This window comes from Geotrypetes seraphini, chromosome 1 (genome assembly GCF_902459505.1).
Source record: "Geotrypetes seraphini chromosome 1, aGeoSer1.1, whole genome shotgun sequence".
NCBI lineage: Eukaryota > Metazoa > Chordata > Amphibia > Gymnophiona > Dermophiidae > Geotrypetes > Geotrypetes seraphini.
The window spans coordinates 122,827,245-122,847,056 of record NC_047084.1 but is presented as its reverse complement, the minus strand read 5'-3'; the positions used below and the strand labels follow the sequence as shown (position 1 = coordinate 122,847,056).

General features: G+C 48.4%; 1 protein-coding gene across 2 annotated transcripts in view; it reads right to left on the bottom strand.

Moving 5' to 3' along the window:
• Positions 1-19,812, bottom strand: part of LOC117357203 (molybdopterin synthase sulfur carrier subunit-like) — a 49,161-nt gene that overhangs the window by 10,773 nt on the left and 18,576 nt on the right. Inside the window, exons 1-2 of one of the 2 annotated variants that reach the window (XM_033937576.1) lie at positions 16,863-17,281; positions 5,256-5,408 (exon numbers count right to left, since the gene is read on the bottom strand). In XM_033937576.1, the coding sequence (XP_033793467.1) occupies positions 5,256-5,267 (12 nt within the window). In that variant the 5' untranslated portion in view covers positions 5,268-5,408; positions 16,863-17,281. Of the gene's footprint in view, positions 1-5,255; positions 5,409-16,862; positions 17,282-19,812 lie in introns of those variants that run through there. The other variant, XM_033937581.1, reaches the window with a different exon arrangement.

Genomic DNA, 19,812 nt, shown 5'->3' with positions numbered 1-19,812 from the left:
ATATGACATCAGAAGGGAGCCAAGGCTAGCACAAGCATTTCAAGAGGGAGGCGGGAGGTATCAAGCAGCAGGGTAGAAATGCGCTACCATCCCTTGATATGCCACTGTCTACAAATGAAGTTATCAATACGAGCTACCATTAAGAAAAATCTTCAAAGATCCAGAACTCCGCAGCTAGGTTGATCTTCGCAAAAAGCAAATTCGTTCATGTTTCCCCGCTTCTGTCAAAACTTCACTGGCTTCCGGTGATTTCTAGGATTCACTTTAAATGTACCTGCCTAATATTAAAGATCCTACATGGCATTTTTCCTCCCCTAATTCCACTATCCTGGAATTCTTCGAGACCTGACACTACCAGATCTGCCCACATACTCAAACTATCTTTTCCCTTGTTAAAAGGTGTCATGTATGCAGGTAAATTAGGGAAATCCCTTTTCTTCAAATTCACTGAGCTTTGGAATAATCTCCCTGCCCCGCTGCGGAACCTAGGCTCATTCCAATTATTCCGAAAGCATCTGAAAACCTGGCTTTTCTTCAAAACGTAAAGCTATCTATTTAAAATGTAAAGCTAGCTATCCTCTTCATAACCTCTAATTTCTTATTATGTCCTTCCCTCATTTATTGAATTACCTGTAAACCGTGACGAGCTCTATCTTTATGGAGATGATGCAGTATACAAACTTAAAGTTTAGTTTAGTTTCTTTTCCTCTCTCTCTCTCTCTCTTCTTTTTTTCTCTCTTTTCTCTCTCTTCCTCTCTTTTTTTTCTCTCTCTTCCTCCATCTCTCTTTTTTTCTCTCTCTTCCTCTCTCTCTCTCCTTTTTTTCTCTCTTTCTCTTTCTCATTCTCGTTAAAAAGTGTCATGTATGCAGGTAAATTAGGGAAATCCCTTTTCTTCAAATTCACTGAGCTTTGGAATAATCTCCCTGCCCCGCTGCGGAACCTAGGCTCATTCCAATTATTCCGAAAGCATCTGAAAACCTGGCTTTTCTTCAAAACGTAAAGCTATCTATTTAAAATGTAAAGCTAGCTATCCTCTTCATAACCTCTAATTTCTTATTATGTCCTTCCCTCATTTATTGAATTACCTGTAAACCGTGACGAGCTCTATCTTTATGGAGATGATGCAGTATACAAACTTAAAGTTTAGTTTAGTTTAAGACATGTTATTTGACTGAGGCCCTCTTTTATCAAACTGCGATAGCAGTTTTTAGCGTTGGGAGCAGCGAAGGTCATTCAGCGGCTCCCTGCACTAAAAACTGCTATTGCAGTTTGATAAAAGGGGGTATAAGTCTGACGGTATACAATGGGACGGTATACAATAATATAATACTAGCCCACATTGCTATCTGCCCCCCTCCTCCCTCGACCTTTTTTACAAAACTGCAGTAGCAAGTCCTGGCGTGGCAAATATGACAAAGCCCTTAGGAATTGAATTGTATAAAGGGCTCTTTGTGTGAGGCCTTTCAGCATCAGGTAACCAGGGCTGAGATTGTGATGTCATAATGCCTCATTCCACCAATGCCTAAGAACCAACCTAGTTAGTGATGTCACAGTGGCTTGAATACATTACATTAGTTTCTTTTATTCCACCAATCCCTTGCGGTTCTAGGCGGATTACAAAAGGATGTAATTCTGGTCTTATCCAGAAGATTACAGGCAAGTTATTGGTTGGAACATTTAGAGTCTAGTGATGGAGTGAGATTATTGGTTGTGTCAGGAACATAAGAATAGCCCCACTGGGTCAGACCAATGGTCCATCAAGCCCAGTAGCCCGTTCTCACGGTGGCCAATCCAGGTCACTAGTACCTGGCCAAAACCCAAGGTGTAGCAATATTCCATGCTACCAATATAGGGCAATATAGACCAACTCAAAGGGTAGACCAAAACTTAGTCGCCCCTTTCATGCCCTGGAGTGGTTATAAGTTTTACCCCGATCCTCAGCGACACCACTTGGAGCTCAAAACAATCTCATTGCTCCAAGCTTGGCTTCCCCTGTGTCTTTCTCAATAACAGACTATTGACTTTTCCTCCAGGAACTTGTCCAAACCTTTTTTAAAACCAGCTTGTCTTGGCATATTTCTTGAACAACCTGGTTTTTATTTCCTTCCCAAAGGTATTGTAGTTTTGTGCTGAGATTAGTAAGTTGGACATGTCACCATACTTGTCTTGCTTTTATTACACTGAGACATTTCTTTCTCCTTAGAGGGAGAAATTATCAACATGAGCTACCGTTAAGATGCGTTATTTTAGGAACCAGGGCTCTTTGCATGAAACACTCACTCCCCCTCCCCTTTTATGAAGCTGTGCTAGGCATTTTTTAGTGCCGGCTGTGGCAGTAAAAGTTGCGACACTCATAGAATTCCTAGGAGTCGAGCTTTACTGCCGCAGCTGGCGCTAAAAAAGGGGTGTGTGGGGGGCAAATGAGACCTGAGTTAGTGGTAAAATAATCCATGTTAACAGTAGCCCACATTCACAACTTCCCCCCTTTAGCTCTGGTAACCAGAGCTGAGATTGTGATGTCATCGTGCCTCATTCCACCAATGATTAAGAGCCAATCTCATCGGTGATGTCACAATGGCTCACTTTTCTTACAGAGAGCAAGGATTTTGAGTTCTAGAGTCTGTTCAACATGGGCTACCATTAAGACATTTTAACTTACTGTTAACCCTAGTTATTAGTAACTAGATGTCTTTATATAAAGGGGGACCTGTGTATTCATTACTGCAGTAGTAAAATAACCTGTCTTATGATATCCCGCATTGATATGAATTATTAAATTTATTAAGACAGACTAATGAATGTAGATCCTAACTACCGTATTTTCGCGGATATAACGCGCACCTGTGTAAAACGCGCACAGGGGTATAGCGCGCAGAAATCACGATGATATGTACCAAAACTTTTCTATACCGCGCTCAGGCATATAACGCGCATGATGCCCGACGCTCCTTTCGCCCGCCCTGACTTTCCGTGCGCTGTCCCGACTCTCCGTTCACCCCCCTGACTTCCGTGCACTGCCCTGACTTTCCGTGCGCTGTCCCGACTCTCCGTTCACCCCCCCTGACTTTCCGTGCACTGTCCCCCCTTGAAGTCCTGTCCCCCTTGAAGGTCTGTCCCCATTCTGAAAGCCTGATGCCCCCCCCCCCGACGTCCGATACATCCCCCCCCCCGGCAGGACCACTCGCACCCTCACCCCGAAGGACCGCCGACTCCCCAACAATATCGGGCCAGGAGGGAGCCCAAACCCTCCTGGCCACGGCGACCCCCTAACCCCACCCCGCACTACATTACGGGCAGGAGGGATCCCAGGCCCTCCTGCCCTCGACGCAAACCCCCTCCCCCCAACGACCGCCCCCCCCCAAGAACCTCCGCCCGTCCCCCAGCCGACCCGCGACCCCCCTGGCCGACCCCCACGACCCCCCCCACCCCCCTTCCGCGTACCTTTGGAAGTTGGCCGGACAGACGGGAGCCAAACCCGCCTGTCCGGCAGGCAGCCAACGAAGAAATGAGGCCGGATTGGCCCATCCGTCCTAAAGCTCCGCCTACTGGTGGGGCCTAAGGCGCGTGGGCCAATCAGAATAGGCCCTGGAGCCTTAGGTCCCACCTGGGGGCGCGGCCTGAGACACATGGTCGGGTTTGGCCCATGTGCCTCAGGCCGCGCCCCCAGGTGGGACCTAAGGCTCCAGGGCCTATTCTGATTGGCCCACGCGCCTTAGGCCCCACCAGTAGGCGGAGCTTTAGGACGGATGGGCCAATCCGGCCTCATTTCTTCGTTGGCTGCCTGCCGGACAGGCGGGTTTGGCTCCCGTCTGTCCGGCCAACTTCCAAAGGTACGGGGAAGGGGGGTGGGGGGGTCGTGGGGGTCGGCCAGGGGGGTCGCGGGTCGGCTGGGGGGGCGGTCGGAGGTTCTTGGGGGCGGGCGGTCGTTGGAGGGAGGGGGGTTTGCGTCGAGGGCAGGAGGGCCTGGGATCCCTCCTGCCCGTAATGTAGTGCGGGGTGGGGGTAGGGGGTCGCCGTGGCCAGGAGGGTTTGGGCTCCCTCCTGGCCCGATATTGTCGGGAAGTCGGCGGTCCTTCGGGGTGGGGGTGCGAGTGGTCCTGCCGGGGGGGGGGGGGATGTATCGGACGTCGGGGAGTCGGCCGGGCAAGAGGGCTTGGGCTCCCTCTTGCTCCGATCGTGGATGCGGGTGCGGGTGGGAGCGCGTGCGAGCGGTCGTTCGGGGTGGGGGTGCGAGCGGTCCTGCTGGGGGGGTGAATCGGGCGTCGGCGGGGTGGGAACTATGTTTAAAAACTTTTCTATACCGCGCTCAGGCATATAACGCGCGAGGGGTATGCGCGGTACGTAAAATCACGTATAACGCGCGCGTTATATCCGCGAAAATACGGTACAAGGGATCTTCAAAAAGTTTCTGCACTTTTATTTTTTTTAAAAACTATTACAGCACCCCCTCCGAATCCAGGGTTTCAGTACCCGCGGATTTGGTTGGTCACGATTGCATCCTGGACCTTCCCCAGACCTTACTTGGTGGTCTAGCGGCGACGCGAAGCAGGATCGATCGTCCTACGCTTCTGCCCCATGCAGAGCCATAATCAAAATGGCTGCTGTGAGTTCCCATTGCAGTCTTGAGTGTAGGACGATCAATCTTGCCCCGTGTCGCCGCTAGACCACCAGGTGAGATCTGGGGAAGGTCCGGGACGCAGGAGGGAGGCAGGGGTGGGTCAGAGCTGGCCCTGAAAGTTATCCGCGATATTTCAATATTTGCGTGCCGGCTGTGCCCCTAACCCCGGCAAATATTGAGGGTCTGCTTATGTCACTTTTCCACATAATCTCCCTGTTTTGCGATACATTTTTCCCATCACATTCTAACGCTCGCTCTCTTCTCCCACCTCATCCACTTCCCGCAGAAATATGAAAGTGCGGAAACTTTTTGAAGGACCCTCGTACCCAGGGGGGTCTGGAATGAGAGCGGATGAAGCTGTGGGATGTAAGATTATCCGGGGCATAGCTTGTATTTATCTGTATTTCTTCTCAGAAACTTGGCTACCTCTATAGCTGGAACAAAAATGAATCCATTGCTTTACACCTTTTCTTCCACTGTCATGAAGTTGATTCAGAATGAAAACAGTCAACAAAAATAAACCCCCCAAATCAAGGCCATCTAATTCCAAAGCCCCAGGTTTTCTAGCTCTGCTTTCAGACGGATCCTGTTACAGGGATTTAACTCCTTGCGTTCTCTTTCCAGGCACTCACATACCTCACAGCTCATGAATGCAACAGAAAGTAGGCGGATTTGTTCAGGCCTTTCCTGCAAGTGAAACTCCTCTGTCACTCTCCAGCAGCGATCTAATCCCGAGACTGCACGCACAAGATCCTGGGTCACAGCCTACAGCACTGACGATGCCTCTTCCTGCAGACAAGATGTCAAGAGAGTCAATGTGTTACTCATTTGATGCTTTTGATTGGCCAGGATGAGATTTTGGCTCAGTTTGAGAGGGTTTTTTTTCCTTTGCATGGCCAAACGAAAGGATTTATGTAACACCTCAAGTTTCACAATACTTACCGAACGAGCATGACTTGTATTTCTGAACACTGCTTCTAAAATCCAGATTTTTCTAGTTCTAAAGGAATTTTTTGGTTCTGTGTAAAAATGATTATCCCAGGACAAGCAGGCAGGTATTCTCACTAGTGGGTGATGTCATCCGACAGAGCCCCGATACGGACATCTTGCAAGCATGTCTTGCTTGAAGAAACTCAGAAGTTTCGAGATGCCCGCACCGCGCATGCGCCAGTGCCTTCCCGCCCGATGGTCCGGGCGTGTCTCCTCAGTTCTTTTTCTTCCGCGGAGCTGAGAAGTCTATCTTCAATTTGCGCCCATTGAATCTCTTTTTTTTGCCTTCTATTTTGCCGCGGGTTGAGTTCTTTTGGCTCTCCTGTGCATTTATTTCTTTCTTTGATTTCTTTAAAAAAAAAAAAAAAAAATTTTTCCTTCCGGTACCGGGTCGGCCGCGTGGCTGGGGCCCCGCGCCTTCGACCTTGCGGCGGAGCTTTTCCGGCCTATGTCCCAGCCGATTACCGGTTTTAAAAAGTGTAGCAAGTGCCAGCGCGCGATTTCGCTCACGGACCCTCATCGACGCTGCTTACAGTGTCTGGGACCGGATCACTTCCCGAAATCGTGCCGGCCTTGCTCCACTCTGACGGCGAGAGCGTTTAAGTGCCGCTGTCTGCTGTGGGAGTCCATGTTCAAGATGGAAGCTTCATCGGATCCTGCAGCTTCGACATCGACGGGTGCTTCGACTCCTTCATCGAAGCCCTCTGCCTCCCCGGCTGCTTCGGGCCTCCTGAAACCGGCATCGTTCACACCGGTTTCGGCCCCGGCTTCGGCGCAGGTGCCTTCCTCCGTCTCCTCGGAGCAGGTATCGACCCCTACAGTTCCACCGGTGGTGCTCAAGGTGCCGAAGACTGGCAAGCAGAAGCACGCAGCACTGAAGGAGCGCGGAGACCGTGCGGAAGGGCCCCCTTTTGGTGCAGATCCCTCCATATCGGCTTCGTTGCGGTCCCTTCTGGAGGCTCAGTTCGTGGAGCTCATGCAGACCATGGGGCCTCGACTGATTGCCACCATCCAGGGTGACCTCCCAGCTTCGGCTTTGAGGGGCAGACCGCCCTCCTCCTCCTCCTCCTCGCCGCACGACCTCATTGCTCGGCGAGGAGGAGCGGCGAGCGGTGTCCGGGTCCTCGAGGAGGGCCTCCCTTAGTGATATGCCTCCCTTGGAGCCTATCCCCTCGAGGAAAGCCTCGTTTAGTGACCTGCCTCCCTTGGAACCGATTACTCCGCCCCATGACTCAGTGTGGCGTCCACCTTTGGGGCCACCCAGTCCTGGGCATAGCAGGAAGCAGGACGAGTTCTTCCGAACCCCCTATCAAGCCTGGGCGGCGTCGGGGGAGGCGCTGACTCTTCCGCCTCTGCGATCGACGGCATCGAGTCCGATCTGCTCCTTGGAGGCGTCTGACCCAGTTTCTCACAGACGGGCTCGATCCCCTTCCAGGCATCGAGAGGGGCATCGATCCAGACATTCTTCGAAGCATTCCTCTCGGCACTCGACCGTCTCGCCTCAGAAGAAATTGCCTCGGTTGGGGTATGCTGCTTCGACTGGGTCTCTTCCTCCGGGCCCGGAGTTCGAGGACCCCGAGGTTTTCTACTCGTCCTGTTGCTCGCAGGCCTCTCTGGAGCCTGAAGCCTCTTCTTCTTCTAGTCCGTCTCGCAGACCGGCGACGGCGGACCAACTGTCCTTTTCATCGTTCCTCAGGCAGATGGCAGATGACATGGACATTACTCTCGATGCTGGGTCTCGATATTCCAAGGAGTACCTCGATACCATGCACTTGCCTCGTCCTCCAGCAGAGTCCTTGCGGCTTCCCCTGCACAAGCTCCTCGACCAGACCTTCATGCGATGCTTCGAGTCTCCTTACTCTATCCCTGCGGTCCCTGGCAAATTGGATGCGCGGAACCGCACGGTGCATCATAAAGGCTTCGAGGGTCCTCAGCTTTCTCACCAGTCCCTCCTGGTTGAATCCTCGCTCAAGTGGTCTCATCCTGGCCAGGTCTATGCTTCAGTGCCTCCGGGCCGCGAGGGCAGAACCATGGATAAGTTTGGTCGACGCATCTATCAGAATTCGATGATGGCGTCTCGAGTCCTGAATTACAATTTCCACTTTGCAGCCTACTTGGAATTTTTTCTGCCTGTGCTTCGGAAGTTCACACCATACATCGAGTCCCAGGCTAGGTTTGAGTTTGAGGAAGTGGTTGCTTCGCTGTCCCAACTTCGGCTTCAGTTAATGCAATCTGCCTATGATGCGTTCGAGCTCTCAGCCCGAGCGGCGGCCTGCTCGGTGGCGATGCGCCGGTTGGCCTGGTTGCGGACCATTGATATGGACCCGAATCTTCAGGACCGCCTGGCGAACGTCCCGTGTGCTGGGGCGGATCTTTTTGACGAATCCATCGAGACTGTCACAAAGAAGTTGTCTGACCACGAAAAGTCCTTCCAATCTATCCTTCGGCCGAAGCCTAAGCCTCAGCAGTCTCGACGTTCTCGCCCGCCGTTGATTTATCAGCGGCGTTATCAGCCGAGGCAAACTCCACCTGCAAGGCAACCGGCGAAGCGACAGCCTCCCCAGAAGGGTCAGCCTAAGTCTCAGTCGCCTGCTGTCCCTAAGACCACTCAGCCTTTTTGACTGTCTCGTCGAGGGCATAACCAACCTCGTTCTGCCTCCCCCTGTTTTTCCCATCGGAGGGCGCCTCCATCATTTTTATCATCGCTGGGAGGCCATAACAACCGACCTCTGGGTCCTTACTATCATCAAGGAAGGATACTCTCTTCATTTCCATTGGGTCCCTCCGGACAACCCTCCAAGAGAGTATCCTTCCAACTTGACTCAGACCGCCCTTCTTCTTCAGGAAGCTCAGGCTTTGCTCCGGCTTCGTGCCGTGGAGCCGGTCCCGGCAGACCAACTGAACCAGGGGTTTTACTCCCGGTTCTTCCTTGTTCCGAAGAAGACGGGCGACCTGCGACCCATTTTGGACCTCAGGGTCCTCAACAAATTCCTTGTCAAAGAGAGGTTTCGCATGCTGACACTTGCTTCTCTCTACCCCCTCCTCGAGCAGAACGACTGGTTATGCTCTCTGGATCTCAAGGAGGCCTACACTCATATTCCCATTCATCCGGCCTCTCGCAAGTTCCTCAGATTTTGGGTGGGACATCTCCATCTGCAGTATCGAGTGCTTCCATTCGGCCTGTCTTCGTCCCCCAGAGTCTTCACCAAATGTCTGGTGGTGGTGGCTGCGGCCCTCCGGAACCAAGGTCTTCAGGTATTCCCCTACCTCGATGACTGGCTGATCAAGGCTCCCTCGGCCTCAGAGGTCCTCTCTGCGACCCTGTCAACGATTCTGTTCCTGCAGAGTTTGGGATTCGAGATCAACTTTTCCCAAGTCTCATCTACAGCCGACCCAGTCTCTTCCCTTCATCGGGGCTGTCCTGGATACCGTACTTCTCAGAGCATTCCTTCCTTCTCAGCGCATGGATGCTCTTCTTCATCTCTGCCAGTCTGTGTCTTCTCGCCAGTCCATCTCAGCGAGACACATGATGGTCCTCCTGGGCCACATGTCCTCTACAGTTCATGTGACGCCGTTTGCCAGACTTCACCTCAGAATTCCTCAGTGGACCCTGGCATCTCAGTGGACTCAGGTGTCGGATCCGTTGACTCGACACATCATAGTCACTCCTGCTCTTCGGCAGTCTCTTCGAATCTATCCAGAGGTTTGCTGTTTCATTCTCCTCCCCACCAGAAGGTTCTCACAACCGATTCTTCGACCTATGCCTGGGGAGCGCATCTGGATGGGCTTCGCACTCAGGGATTCTGGACCTGTGCGGACCGACTCCATCAAATCAATCTTCTGGAGCTCAGAGCCATCTTCAATGCTCTTCAAGCTTTTCAACATCTGCTTCACGACATGGTGGTCCTCATTCGCACCGACAATCAGGTCGCCATGTATTATGTCAACAAGCAGGGGGGCACGGGCTCGGCCTCCCTCTGCCAGGAAGCTCTCAGAGTCTGGGATTGGGCGGTTCGCCACAACACCTTCCTCAAAGCTGTCTACATTCAGGGGAGGGACAATGTCTTGGCTTGTTCCAGTGATCTACAACCCTTTCTGTGAAGAAATACTTCCTTATGTCACTATCGAATTTCCCTCCTCTGAGTTTGAATGGATGTCCCCTTGTGACCGAGGGTCCCCTGAGAAAGAAGATGTCTTCTTCCACCTCGACACGTCCCGTGATGTATTTAAATGTCTCAATCATGTCCCCCCTCTCCCTGCGCTCCTCTAGAGTGTAGAGCTGCAATTTGTTTAGTCTTTCTTCGTACGAGAGACCCTTGAGCCCCGAGATCATCCTAGTGGCCATCCGCTGAACCGACTCAACTCTAAGCACGTCTTTACGGTAATGTGGCCTCCAGAATTGCACACAGTATTCCAGATGAGGTCTCACCATGGTTCTGTACAGTGGCATTATGACTTCAGATTTGCGGCTAACGAAGCTTCTATTGATACATCCCATAAGTTGCCTTGCTTTGGATGAGGCCTTCTCTACTTGTTTGGCGGCCTTCATGTCTGCACTGATGATTATTCCCAAGTCTCTTTCTTCTGAAGTCCTAGCTAGTGTTTCTCCATTTAAGGTGTAAGGTTTGCATGGATTTCTGCTACCGAGATGCATAACCTTACATTTCTTAGCGTTGAAGCCCAGCTGCCATGTCGATGACCAGTTTTCCAACGTAAGCAGATCCTGCGTCATACTATCCTGCAGATTGCTTTCACTTACTATATTACATAGTTTGGCGTCATCAGCGAATAGAGTTACTTTACCCTGAAGCCCTTGGGTCAAGTCTCTTATGAATATGTTAAAAAGGAGTGGACCCAGGACCGAGCCCTGTGGCACTCCGCTGGTCACCTCCGATGTCTCAGAGAGGGTGCCGTTGACCATCACCCTCTGACGTCTTCCACTCAGCCAATCTTTGACCCATGCAATTAGTGTCTCGCCTAACCCCATCGATTTCATCTTGTTTAATAGTCTACGGTGTGGGACGCTGTCGAAAGCTTTACTGAAGTCTAAGTACACTATGTCCAGAGACTCTCCCGAGTCCAGCTTTCCTGTTACCCAATCAAAGAAGCTGATAAGATTGGATTGGCATGATCTACCCTTAGTGAATCCATGTTGACTAGGATCCCTTAGATTCCCCTCATCCAAAATCGTGTCTAATTTACATTTAAGTAGTGTTTCCATGAGTTTACACACTATTGATGTGAGACTTACTGGTCTGTAATTTGCAGCCTCTGCTCTGCAACCCTTTTTGTGCAGTGGAACGACGTTAGCTGTTTTCCAGTCCAGGGGGACTCTCCCTGTACTTAGGGAGAGATTGAAGATGGTTAATGGTTCCGCCAGGACATCGCACAGCTCCCTGAGAACTCGTGGGTGCAATTTGTCTGGTCCCATGGCTTTGCTTACCTTGAGTCTTGACAGTTCGCTGTAAACATCAGCTGGTGAGAACCCAAGATTCTGAAATGGGTCTTCCTTGTTTGGCTTTGCTTCCAGCTGTGGCCCGTGTCCAGGTGCCTCGCAGGTAAAGACTGAGCAGAAGTAATCGTTCAGTAGTTTGGCTTTTTCGGAATCTGTTTCCACATAAATCCCATCTGCTGTTCTAAGACGTACTATCCCATTTGTGTTCTTCTGCCTGTCACTAATATACCTGAAGAAGGATTTGTCCCCTTTCTTAATGTTCTTTGCTAGAGTTTCTTCCACTCGAAGTTTGGCCTCCCTGACTGCTGTTTTGACCGCTGCAGACCTTGTCTTGTATTCAATTTTAGCTTCTTTCTCCCCGGTGCATTTGTATGAAAGAAATGCTCTTTTCTTGTCCTTGACTAGGTGTGAGATCTCATCAGTGAACCAATGGGGTTTCTTCTTTCTTTGTTGTTTATTTACCGATTTTATGTAGCGGATAGTTGCTTCGTGTAGTGTCCTTTTCAGTGTTGACCACATAGCTTCCACATCATCCGTTGTTTCCAGAGCCTGTAGCGTCTGATGGACGAAATCACCCATGCTTGCGAAGTCAGTGCCCCGGAAATTGAGTACCTTCGTTTTTGTTTGTGATCTAGGGAAGCCCTTTCTAAGGTTGAACCATACCATGTTATGGTCACTGGTTGCCAGCGTTTCTCCCACCAAGACTTCTGTGACGCTTTCCCCGTTCGTAAGTATCAGGTCCAGGATGGCCTGGGCCCTAGTGGGCTCTAGTACCATTTGTTTGAGCTGTACTCCCTTCATGGATGTTAATATCCTCTTGCTACTACAAGTTGTTGCTGAGAATGTGTTCCAGTCTACATCAGGCATGTTGAAGTCCCCTAACAGGACAACGTCCCCCCGTAAGGTGATATTCTCAATGTCTTCAATTAATTCATTGTCTTTGTCCTCCGTACCTACTTCCAGTGTTTCCTTCACTGCTTACTCAGCATCAGGGGTCTCTGCTTCATCCCAACCTGCAGTCTCTCCACCTGACAGCTTGGTTCCTCTCAACGTAACACCGCACCAGTTTTCCCAGGCGGTGAGGGATGTCTTGGAGGCTTCCAGGAAGCCTGCTACTCGTCAATGCTACTCCCAAAAATGGACTAGATTTTCTTCATGGTGTATTTCCAATTCTAAGGAGCCTCAGCGAGCCTCCCTATCCTCTGTTTTGGACTATCTTTTACATCTGTCTCAGTCTGGTCTCAAGTCGACATCTATACGAGTCCACCTGAGTGCTATTGCGGCTTTCCAGCAGCCTCTACAAGGGAAACCTCTCTCTTCTCATCCTGTGGTTTCCAGATTTATGAAAGGACTTTTTCATGTCAATCCTCCTCTCAAACCGCCTCCAGTGGTTTGGGATCTAAATGTTGTCCTTTCTCAGCTTATGAAACCTCCTTTTGAGCCTCTGAGCAAGACTCCACTAAAGTTTCTCACTTGGAAAGTGGTTTTTCTGGTGGCCCTCACATCTGCTCGCAGGGTCAGTGAGCTTCAGGCCTTGGTGGCGGACCCACCTTTCACAGTATTCCATCATGACAAGGTGGTCCTCCGCACTCACCCGAAATTCCTGCCTAAAGTGGTCTCTGAATTTCACCTCAACCAATCCATTGTGCTTCCAGTGTTCTTTCCAAAGCCTCATTCTCATCCTGGAGAATCAGCTCTTCACACTCTGGACTGTAAACGTGCTTTGGCTTTCTACTTGGATCGCACCAAACCACACAGAACTGCTCCTCAATTTTCGTCTCCTTTGATCCAAACAAGTTGGGACGACCTGTATCGAAGCGCACCATCTCCAACTGGATGGCGGCTTGTATCTCTTTCTGCTATGCCCAGGCTGGATTACCCCTTCCCTGTAAGGTCACAGCCCATAGGGTCAGAGCAATGGCAGCCTCTGTAGCCTTCCTCAGATCGACACCAATTGAGGAGATTTGTAGGGCTGCCACTTGGTCCTCGGTTCATACGTTCACCTCTCATTATTGTCTGGATACTTTCTCCAGACGGGATGGGCAGTTTGGCCAAACTGTGTTACAAAATTTGTTCTCCTAAGTTGCCAACTCTCCCTCCATCCCTTTGAGGTTAGCTTGGAGGTCACCCACTAGTGAGAATACCTGCCTGCTTGTCCTGGGATAAAGCAATGTTACTTACCGTAACAGTTGTTATCCAGGGACAGCAGGCAGCTATTCTCACGTCCCACCCACCTCCCCTGAGTTGGCTTCTCTGCTAGCTACCTGAACTGAGGAGACACGCCCGGACCATCGGGCGGGAAGGCACTGGCGCATGCGCGGTGTGGGCATATCGAAACTTCTGAGTTTCTTCAAGCAAAATATGCTTGTGAGACGTCCGTATCGGGGCTCTGTCGGATGACATCACCCACTAGTGAGAATAGCTGCCTGCTGTCCCTGGATAACAACTGTTATGGTAAGTAACATTGCTTTTCAGATTAAAGCTAATGTGGTTGGTGTACACAGTTTGACAGGCCATCCGATATTTTACTGTAGTGGTCAGTAAGATGTTGTCCAACACAGTGGCATAGTAAAGGGTGATGGACAGCCCTGTGCGCTATCTTTGTGGTGGCGTCAGCACCTCTCTTCTCTGCCCCTCCCCCCACCGTGTACCCCTTTAAATGTTTGCCATTGTGATTAGCATCGTTCACCTGCAGGAGCAGGATGTGACATCAGAAGGGAGCCAAGGTCAGCACAAGCTGCAGGTGAAAGATGCTGCTTGCGCTGGGGAACATTTCAAGAGGTGCATCGGGGGGTGGGGGGTGGGAGGGGGGAGCATGATACAGAAGGAAAGAATAGGGGAGCGCAAGGTGCGGCAATACCGGGCACCAACCTCCTTCACTATGCCACTAGGCCAACATGGTTACTCTAACTTGAAACTGGATACTGAGCTCTGGGCTCTAGACCTGGCCAGCATTGACTGTCCGGTTTCAGAGATGACTTGGAAGTACAATCCAGTTAACGGCAAGACTCACCAGTCTTTCGGCTGTCCTGCCTTTATCCAGTGGTTTGAGATAACCTCTAGCAGTACCCACTGACCATCCCGGCACGATCCTTAACGATGACACCTAGATCCTTTTCCTGGGCAGTGACTCCTAACATAGAACCCGGCATCACATAGCTATAGTTCAGGTTCCTCTTTCCCATATGCATCACTTTGCACTTGCTCACATTAAACATCATCTGCCATTTTGAAGCCCAGAATCCCAGTCTCACAAAGTCCTCTTGCAATTTAACAACTTTGAACAGCAAATTTAATGATCTCACTACTTATTCCCATGTCTAGATCATTGGTAAATATGTTAAAAAGCAGCAGTGCCAGCACAGACCCCTGGAGAACCCCACGATTTAACAAAATAAACAGGCAAAGAAGTTCAACTTGTCATAAAAAAACAAATACTTCCTGTCAAAAACTGTAAAGGACAGTCATTCACTAAAGAAGGAGAAAAAGCCTCAGAACCCCGTCTGTTGCAATCAGTTTTAAGCTAACAGACTAGAAACCCCACTGTTTACCCTTCTCCACTGAGAATATTGACCATTTCTCTCTTAATCCACTGTAGGCCAAACCCCTCCCCCTCTTATCCCTTTACGGTTGAGAGAGGTTTCTTTGAAACTTTTTAATCTGACTTGTATTTGTCAATGGCATGAGTTTAGAAAGAGTTAGTATATTGTTTATTGCTCTGTGGTAAAGAATGACACGAGGACAAATTTTTCCTCATCCCCGCAGTAACTCATTTTCCTATCCCTGCCCCATTCCTGCAAGCTCCGTCCTCATCTGCATAAGCCTCAAACGCTTTAAAATCCTAAGTAGCAACATTCTAGAGCTCAGATTGTGATGTCATAATGCCTCATTCCACCAATGCATAAGCTCCGTCCTCATCTGCACAAGTCTCAAACGCTTTAAAATCCTAAGTAGCAACATTCTAGAGCTCAGATTGTGATGTCATAATGCCTCATTCCACCAATGCCTAAGCTCCGTCCTCATCTGCACAAGCTTCGAACACTTTAAAATCCTAAGTGGCAACATTGTAGAGCTCAGATTGTGATGTCATAATGCTTCATTCCACCAATGCCTAAGCTCCGTCCTCATCTGCACAAGCCTCTAACACTTAAAAATCATAAGTGTTTGAGGTTTCTGCGGTCAAGGCAGAGTTTACAGGAATGGGACAGGGACAGAGACGAAACTCGTGGGATTGGGCAGGGAAATGGAGTTCCTTTGGGGACGGGGAAAAATTTGTACCCATGACATTCTCTACTCTGGATTCAATAAATGATATTGGGTCAGACATTTATTATTTATTTGAGCAGCTAATGAAGAAGGTGTGAGCTAAATGCAAGGAGAGTTACATTCAGGTACACCAGGTGTTTTCCTCTCCCTGAAGAGCTTATAATTCAGTTTTCTATCTGAGGTAATGGAGGGTTTAGTAGGGGGGGTCCACCCTGGGATCCGTCCTCCGTCCTCCTCTCCCCCTCCCATGTCGTGCACCCCTTCCCTCCTCTTCCTCATAACTCTTTAATTTCCCAGCGCAAGCAGCATCACAAACTTGCTGCCTGAGTCCGTGTCAGCTGTCTCTGATGTCACATCCGGGTCCCGCGCCTAGGAAATGACGTCAAAGAGAGAGCTGACACGATTCATGATGCTGCTGGCACCAGGAAAATTAGAACTATGGGGAAAAGGAATGGGGGTGTACGCATGGCGGGGGGTGGAGTAGAGGGCACGAGAGGGGCACCCCCGCTCCAGATGACACTCCCACTCCAGGCAGCACTCATCCCCTCCAGACGGCACTTTCGCTCCAGGCAGCACTCATCTCCCCCCAAGGCGGCACTCACCCCCACCCCCAGGCACCACTCACTCTCACTATGCCACTGGTTAAGTGACTTGTCCAAGATCACAAGGAACAGCAGCAGGTTTTGAACCCTGAATTTGCTGGTTGCTCGTCCAGAGATCTAACCAGTTCTTGTTATAGTTTACTTTTTTGGCCGCCGCCTTTTGCCATTTGGATGAGTGCTGGTCAGCGAGATTCAGAGGCTCCGCCCGGAGAGCGCTACTGAAAATGGGTACAGACTACCTCAGCGCTATCTAGAGTACTTAGTGGCTGGGGGACGTACGCTCCAGACAGTCCGTGGCATTCAGCCACTATGCACAGAATTTGGCCATCCAAAATCTTTCCTGCCTGACTATCCGGAGATCGGCTAAATGTGGAACCAGTCGTAGAGCAGCGGTCGCTGTTGAATTTATCGCCATGAACTGAATACAACAGGTTTAAATGCACTGACCTTTGATCCATGATCCAATTGTTTGTAATTATTCTTGCTTTTCTGGAGGAGGCTGTGGGAGAAGCCTCTGCTTACCCTGGATCGGTGGCATGGAATGCTGCTACTAGTGACCTGGATTGGCTACTGGGTTAGATGGACCTTTGGTCTGACCCAGGAAGGCTTTTCTTAGGTTTTTTATACTGTATTTCTTATCTTTATGTTTTAGGGCTACATGTTGATTAAAATTTGTAATTGCATGGTTAAAGGTATGGGCTTCTTGTCTAAAGACAATCGGTTCCTCCAAATGGGTTAGTTTTTGTGTAGTTTTTGCGTTTCTGACAGTTGCAAAGCCATTAAACTAGAGAATGAAGTGGGTGATTAGCCTGAAAGCTGAGAACTAGTATAAGACATGGAAGACCCCCTCCCAACCCCCCTGGAGCCCTTTCTCCTGTTTTGGAAGCAGCGAGATCAGGACGCTGCATGGCCTCCTTTGAAAGCTCTTACCGGTTGAATTTCAGGATCCTGCCGCAGCCCTGGGCTTTGCACTTTCTCCTGCAGAAACTTTCACTGATCCGCAGCTGCCATTTCTCCTGTTACCTCTCTCTTAAAGGGAAAGGCAAGCTCCACGTCCTGTCGTGGGAAGACGCAGAGACTCCCCCCTCCCCCCCTGCCAGAGCTTTCCTTGCTTCTGGTGCCTTGGAGCCTGCAAACAGGGTTCCGGCTTTCCTTGCTGCTGATTCCGAAGCTGCCAAATCAAAAAGGTGTCATCTGCTTTTCTTGCTTTGATGTAGTTCCAGCAAGTGCACTGGACATTCGTCCTGTTTTTCTGCTTAAATGCCCAGTGGAGGGCTGGACTGACTACCCAGAGCAAAGGCAGCTGCCACTGCTGCTGTTCCTCCTCCCACCCCCTGCTAGTGCTGCAGGAGCCGATTGGAGAGCAGAGCTGTCAGCACAGAAGACGCAGCCAATCAGAGGGCAGCAGGGACCTGATGTGCGAGTGCTGGCTTATGACTTGCAAACTTCAGCAGGTCCAGGGCCAGGATTCACTAAAGTCCACAAATATATCTGTTTCCGAGTCATTGTAACCGATCGATTCAGTAAAGCTTGTCCATACAAATGATCCAATCGTAAGCACGCCCCCATTTGCGCACACATCTCGCTGTAGCATTGATTGACGCGCATGCGCACTGTATCCTTGTTGGTTTTAAAGCACATAACGCTGCATGCGCTAGCTCTTTGGGACTTCACTGTGTAGAAATGGGGTGGGGTTTAATCACGGACGTCATTAGCGTGCTCCGAATGCGCCTACCGCAAACCATTGTTGTCGTAAAAAGGCAATATAAGGAAGTCTCTTACCAACCGTTATTTTTCTGAAGTACTGTTGCAAGCTGTGACCGTTGCTTTTTGAAACATTTTTTGGAGAGGTTTAAGGAGAAATAGCATCGGAGGTTTGTGAGCGAGCTGTGGAATTCTTTGAGTTCTCCCTTTTTTTACAGATCGATCTCAAAGTTTTGCGCATTTCAAAACAGCATAAACTCTCTTTTTATTTTCTTCTGTCGGCCGTTTGTTAGAGGAACGGGGGAGGGTATTAGGAGATGCGTTGGTTTCGGGGATACTGTACTTCTCTCGGGTAGGTGGGCTGGGTGGTTTATTCGTTGTAAGGCATTCGCTTTAATTTTTATTATCTTTTCAGGATAGATTTGTGCCATTTGTTAGCTGGTTATGGAGGATATGAGAAGACCCGTCTGTTCGTTTCTAGGCAAGGGGTCTGTCCATTGTAACATTTCATTTTGTTTAAAATCCAGGACATACAGTCATTTTATTTATCTGAAATGTTTTGATTACTCTATTTTTTACAGGGTGGGAGGGGGGGGGAGGGAGCGTTATTCTAACCTGGCTGTTACTTTCAATTGCAGGAGATATGGAGGTTGAAGGAGTCCTCAAACGCAGATTCACAGATGAAGAGCTTGCTGTTCTTGTGGATAGTGTGGTGGTGAAGTTTAAGGATCTAAATTCGTTTTAAAATCCAAAAAAATTACAAAAAAAATTAAACAAAATTTCTCATTTTTGCTTAATAGCTCCTTTTTTTGTGCCATACTATTGGAAACTGATGTATATGCTCCTCATACTCCTAATTCTAACTTTGCAGATATGGAGAATACACCGTCATTTATTCCGGTCTTTTGGGGTCGTAGACCCATAAAAATCGAACCCAATCAGATTAACCCGCATACTGTTTTTCCATCTAATTTAAAATTACTCTCTACTGATAGAACATCTTCCACTAACTCAAAATTACCTCAAAATCTCAAGTTCAAATCTTTAAATATAGGTTTAATTAATACTCGCTCTAATCTTATGATTAGTTGCAGCGTTATTGGAAACTGAATCATCATGTTGTTGAGAATGATAAACGTTTGATTTTAATATATTAACTTGATAGCTAAAAATAAAACAAAGAGCTGTGATTCAATAAAGAATATTAGCTAGAAGTTTGCCATCTACAATGATTAAGGAAATAGGCCTGTAATTTCAAACCAATGCAGGATCTTTATTTGGCTTCGGCAAAACTATAGTAACTGATTCTGCCATAGTACCTATGATGCAACCATTAATTAGTTGGACCTGATATAAATTTAGCAAATAAGGTAATAGTGTATCTTGAAATGATTTATAAAACTCTACTGTGAAACCATCACCATCTGGAGCGGATCCAACTCTAAGAGACTTCAAAGCTGTTTGCAACTCTTTTAGTGATATTGGCTTATCTAAGCTTTCTTTTATATGCTCAGGAATTTTTGGTCCCTTAATTAATTTTAAAAATTCAAACCCATCCTTTTCTTTATCTAAATAAGACTCAGAAGAACACAGGCCTTTATAAAAATGTAAAAATTGTTTTAAAATCGGTCCAATTTGAGAATAGGTATTACCGTTTTCATCTTTTACTTCTATTATTTTTGTTTTCCTTTTTTTTGCTTTTAGATAATTTGCCAATAATCTTCCCGCCTTATTTGAATTTCCACAATACAAACCTTGTTGAGAAAATAAGTCTTTCCTTATCAATTTAGAAGAAATTTCATTATATTTACCTTTAGCTTTTAAAAGAGCCTTTAACGTAGAGTATTCCCATTTATTAAACAATTTTGACTCCAAATGCTTAATTTCTTGTTCTAAAGTGGAAAATTATCTTTTAATTTGTTTTCTAAATATGCTGAAAAAGAAATAATTTGACCTCTCATGGTAGCCTTAAAAGCATCCCATATAGTCTCAATGGAGATATCTTCTGTAATATTAATTTGGAAATAATCATTTATTTTTGACTGAATACCTTCAATAAATGTTGGCTCTGCAAGCAGTGTATTATCAAATCTCCATACAGATCTACTATTATCTTGATCACATACTTTAAATTTAATCCACACCCCACCATGATCAGAGGAGGCTTACGTTACTT